The following is a 5,682-nucleotide window of genomic DNA, read 5'->3' on the forward strand; positions in this document are numbered from 1 at the left end:
TTTCTCAACTATTTTGTATAAAAAAGTTTAAGACATAAAAAAAGTAAGACTTTTTAACCCATATGGTAATTGATGATAATAGGGTTGGGTTCACGTGAGACCAGTCTGTTTTCATGAGACTCATGAAACCATTTTTTTATACTTGAAACTTCATAGCAAAACGTTGTGAAGGTTCTTTAAAGAACCTTCACAACGTCTTGCTGTGAAGTTTCAAGTGTAAAAAAATGGTCTTACAGGTTTCACAAAAACAGACTGACCTCATGTGATTCGTATCCCAAAATAAAACGACAACTACAGAAGAAGGGTTTGACCATAATGTCAATCAAAAGATACATATCCTTAAGTTTGACTTGCATCATCACAAGTCAACTTATTTACTTTAAAGTTCAAACTACAACTACATACTCTCTATAACAACAACAACAATTTCACAGAAAAACCATCAACGACTTTCTAAACATAAAAACTACTAACCCTCTCCATTAATCATTAATGAATACGGAGAAGTACGTGATTATTCACAACCAACCTGACAACCACAAACACGAAGAATGGCGGTTTCTCCTACTCGATCACCACTTTTTGAAAACCTTTAGTCACGTTTTTGAGCGAATGCATATCCGAAGCGGCAGCAAGGCCCTGCAGCATTCTCAGGATCTCGATCGTGTCCTCAAGAAAGTACCTGGCTTTGCTCGGCTTTCTGCCAACCGTGCACGCAAAAATTTCGGCCACCGGAGAAAGGGATGGGCCCGCCATTGCCCTTGTGATCGCCTCAAACATGTCCTCATCCGATCGATCATCCCCTATGCAAACCACGAAATCTGGGACCATTCCTCTTTCTTTCATCGTTGTCAATAAACGGTCTGCCACAAGCCCTTTGTTGATCCCCTTTCGAAAACAATAACGACCATCTTACCATCAATTTTGACCAAAATAAACCATTTCAAGAAAAAGGTATTTCAAAATAACGAGTACTCCCACATGTATCCCTCTAGCATGCTAATTGGAAGGATACTGGTGGGAGTACTCGAAGGCACTACAACAAAATCGGCTTTGTTAGACCTCAAATATGTCTTAATGTTCTAATTGATTGATTTATAGAACCTAATTTATATAATCAAACAAATGTGTCATTTGCAAAAGTGTTACATTAAAGTTAATATGATGCTTTTGGGCATTCTAACAATTTTATATGATATTTTTGAAATAAAATGTCATAATAGCTTAATTACAAGGAGGGAGGTTCAAACGAGAACGGTAACTAAATAAAAGAACATGAAAACGCCAAATCATTTACAAAATCACATATGATTTTATACTAACGATCAATGTAAAGGTGTGCAGGCACATAAAATCGCATGTAATTCGATTGTTTTCTTATTCTTTTTTTGAATCTCTTTACAGGACCTTCCTCAAATACATCTTTTGATACGACACTTGTTTTTATAAGACTCTTTTTCTTCAAATACTGTCATAAAAAGACTAACGGGAAGCTTTACTTCAAAAGCGTCCTAAAAAACTTGTTAGGATGTCCAAAAATGCGTTATCAACTTATTGTAACACACATAGGACACACACAAGTGTTTGATGTTTAAATTAAGTCATAAAACAATCTATTACAACATTTAGACATATTTGGTGTCCTATAAAGCCGATTTTGTTGTATCTCTCTAGTCACAGTAACAGGGATACAAGAGAAGGGAAGAGAATACTAACCTGTGGTTTAACTTCAACAATGTTTTGGCCACTCTTGACTGTAACCGGTTCATTAGCAAGAACGCTTTCCAAATGGTCCAAAAGTTCTTTCGCTTGACACGAGCCAAAATCGGGATCAGCATACTGATAGTTCCACACGAGTCCACTCTCTTTCGTCTCGATGGTTGACCCATCAGTTGTTTCGGTGTACAGCTTCATCACCGGCTCTGCAATCTGTTTCCAGTAGAAATCCGGCACCGCAATACAAGTTTCCCATTCTGCGTCCTTATTTTCCCTACCGACGAAATAAATTAGCTTTTTTGTAATAAAAACTGTAAAACAACCGAACTTAATTGAAGAGATTTGTACCTCAGGAAGTAACCATGCTCTGCTGCAACGCCCAATTGTTCACAAGAAGAAAACCATTCAGTCAATGTAACTCGATCCTTCCCGCTAACGAGAAAAACGACGTTTTTCGGGTCTCGACACAAACTATTCAACATTCCAATAATTTCCGGACTCGGGCTTGTGCTGATTGAGTTCTGCAGGGTCATTGTACCGTCGTAATCTAACAAAATGGCACGTGTTTTTGTCCGTTTATAAGCTGAAACAATATGCTCGACCGAAAGCTTCCGGAAATTCGGATCTAATGCGACCACCCGGAACCCTAATCCGAACCCGATACCCCAACACCTTCTCCTCACATGATCACGGCATGATCTCTCGAGATCTTGCCAAAAGCTACGAGCCCAATACGCAACATCATGAGTGCTAACATACCGATAGTGTTTTTCATGCCGCATTTGTTTTTCGGCTTCGGCAACGACCAATGCCGAATCCATAGCTTCGGCCACGGCATCGATGTTCCAGGGGTTGACACGGATCGCGCCACTTAGAGACGGTGAGCACCCGATGAATTCAGAGACTACAAGCATACTTTTTTTGGGAATTGATGGGTTTAGCTCTAAAGTTTCGTCCAGCTTATCGTTCCCTTGTCTACATATAACGTATTCATACGGTATCAAATTCATCCCATCTCTTACAGCAGTCACAAGGCAACACTCGGAAATCACGTAATAAGCAATCCGCTCGTAAAACTGAAGCGGGTTATTGATCAAGATCACAGGCTCATAACCCTGCCGACCAAATTTCCGGTTAATACGTTCCCTAGTGGTATGAGTCTCAGACTGGACCTCGAGGACATCCCTTCCTCGACCTCTAGCCGGATTTGCAATTTGAACCAAAACCACCTTACCCCTCTTTTCAGGATGTTGAGTCAGCAAATTCTCGAACGCTAAAAGTTTTAAGCTTATCCCTTTAAAGATGTCCATATCATCGACCCCAAGCAACACAGCTTGCCCTCGAAATCGATCTCGTAACTCTGCAACTTTCGACTCGGTTTCAGGGAGATCAAGAACGTTTCGAAGTTGCTTCAAATGAATTCCGACGGGCAATATCTTGATGCTTACAGTACGACCATAGTACTCGAGCCCAATATAGCCTCGTTTCGATTGATAAGATAAACCAAGCATTCTGCTACAGCAAGAAAGAAAATGCCGGGCGTAATCAAACGTATGGAATCCGATAAGATCGGAGTTCAGAAGTGCCCGTAAAAGCTCATCTCTTACAGGGAGGGTTCGGTATATCTCAGAGGACGGAAACGGGCTATGAAGAAAGAACCCGAGTTTCACCCGGTTGAACCGTTTCCGTAAAAAGGTAGGCAAAACCATCAAATGGTAGTCATGTACCCAAACAAAATCATCATCGGGACTAATCACCTCCATTACTTTATCGGCAAAGATCTTGTTAACCGAGACATATGCTTGCCAAAGGGACCTATCGAACCGGCCACCGAGGTCCGGTGATAACGGAAGCATGTAGTGAAACAACGGCCATAAATGTTGTTTGCAAAACCCGTGATAGAATTTGCTAAAAAGATCGGGCGGTATAAATGCTGGTATACATTTAAAGTTTTCCAGCAAATCTTGAGCAACGCAGTCTTGATGTTTCAACTCTATTTCTTCCCGAAGACAACCGATGTAGATGATTTCTACATCTTCACCAAGTCCATCTCGGAGTTGCAAAAGAAGGGAGTCTTCATCCCAACTGAAGTTCCAACTCCCATCGGGCCGTCTGTGGACCCGTAGCGGGAGTTGGTTTCCTACTATGATCATCCGATCTTGTGAAACGGATGATGGGGCATCGGAACTAAACCCTTCGTCGTCTAGTTCCGATAATACCCCTGGCACGGTCGCTACACGCGACAATTTCTTTCCGGCTCGACTAAAACCCGATGATGGTAATGGTGATTCACCAGAGGCAAGTTCAAAGAGATTAGTATAAGATCTCGACATCATTATTCGATCAAAGACCGATCCTAAATTCACAAACCTTCCTCTTCAAGCTCAAATCTACAGAAAAAGAAATCAAATGATGCATCATATGTTTGAATTAAGGAAAAAAACTGAAGAACAGCTGTAAACATAAAAAAAAATCCCAAATCTAGAATTTGCCATTACTAAATTTAGCATCAACCAGGAATCTTGATTGAAAATATGAAATTCCCAGAAGCTAAATATGTTTTGAAACCCCTTAAATCCAAGTGGGTAAATGAACCCTAAACAAAAAAAACGAAGATCTGATAACGAAAACCTAAATCAAGATTTATTTTTTCAGAACAATGAACTTAAAATTGAAATTTTTCATGGGAAACCGTACAACATCAAGCATATAACCAGAAAGATTTATTTTTCTGAGCTATAAATCTAAAACCTGAAGCCTTCTTTGAATGATTTCTGGGTACCCATTTGAAACAAGAAGCTTATAAATATCAAGCATATGAACAAACAGGTTATGTGCATACAGTAAAAAAACACGATAAGAAGTCAAAATCTTACAAATCTTCATCCAGAAATCAAATCCACTTCAGAAAAAGATGGAACAAACCTGGAAAGTTGCTCAAAGTGCTGCCATTTTCAGTGAAGGAAGTAAAGATTCCCAGTTTGCTGCAAGTAAAAAGTGGGAGGAAGCTTAGGCTTGATGATGAAACAGAACCCACAAAAAGGTTGATTAAATGAATGGTAGTGATGAAAGATAACCTTTGATTAAAGCAGAAATAAGAAGAATTAGATGAAAAATATCAAAGATTCCTCACATAAATTATAAAGAAATCTCAAAGATTCTTCACATAAACACAGTACTACTCTCTATCACTATATATCCCACCAATGGGTTAACCAATTACTCTATAAAAAATTCTAGTAGGGACCTTTTCCAGAGCTTAAATTTCCAAAATCAGAAAAACGTACATGTTTCGATGCATACAGTACAACCTGATTCTTATTTCCAGAGAGAAAGCTCAAGATACCTTTCTGATTTTGATGCTGAGGGTGAGAGGTGAGCACTTACACAGTTCCTTTCCTTTACTATTATTTATTTTCCTTTTAACCGAATATATAATTATTTTTTATCAAATTTATAAAATAATAATAATAATAATAAATAAATAAATGAATTTGGATTTGATTTTTGACATACTTTGCAATTTTGTCAATTTAAATAGACGCGATCAATAAGGAAATAAAAACCAAAAACATGATGTCTTTGACGAACTTCTTTTAATTATCTCATAAACTTGAATCTATGACATGAAAACTAAATATAACTAATATATGTGTATTTTTAGTAGTCGGTTCCGTTCAGACCACTCAAAATAACGTTTAAACCGCAAACCATACCGGACCGAGCGGCTTGGCATTTTTTCAGGCCGGATTAAACCGCCAAACCGTTCAAACCATCAAAAACGGTTTGGTTTGGTTTGGGTTAACCGGTTTGAACGGTACAACAATTTTTTTGAACACCCCTAAGTTGTACCCTACACACATGGAGTTGAGTTCTACCGTTCTAGTAGGGTGCGTTTGGTAGGTAGAACAGGGTGGGACAGGACAGAACAAAACACATTTGTCTCATGTTTGGTGTGGTTTTATG

The 5,682-nt window shown here is 38.8% G+C and overlaps 1 protein-coding gene across 2 annotated transcripts; it reads right to left on the reverse strand.

Moving 5' to 3' along the window:
* Positions 1-292: 292 nt before the first annotated feature.
* Positions 293-4,920, reverse strand: LOC112527575 (alpha,alpha-trehalose-phosphate synthase [UDP-forming] 5). Of its 2 annotated transcripts, XM_025138286.1 has the most exons (5): positions 4,794-4,920; positions 4,642-4,700; positions 2,065-4,106; positions 1,717-1,990; positions 293-888 (listed from the first exon to the last, which is right to left on the reverse strand). In XM_025138286.1, the coding sequence occupies exons 3-5, from the start codon at positions 4,050-4,052 to the stop codon at positions 565-567; spliced, it is 2,586 nt and encodes an 861-aa protein (XP_024994054.1). In that variant the 5' UTR covers positions 4,053-4,106; positions 4,642-4,700; positions 4,794-4,920; the 3' UTR covers positions 293-564. The 2 variants fall into 2 exon arrangements, with proteins under 2 accessions (XP_024994054.1, XP_024994055.1); XM_025138287.1 differs by lacking the exon at positions 4,794-4,920 and having other exon boundaries at positions 4,642-4,787.
* Positions 4,921-5,682: the final 762 nt, after the last annotated feature.

This window comes from Cynara cardunculus (assembly GCF_001531365.2).
Source record: "Cynara cardunculus var. scolymus isolate 2C chromosome LG 15, CcrdV1, whole genome shotgun sequence".
Taxonomy (NCBI): domain Eukaryota; kingdom Viridiplantae; phylum Streptophyta; class Magnoliopsida; order Asterales; family Asteraceae; genus Cynara; species Cynara cardunculus.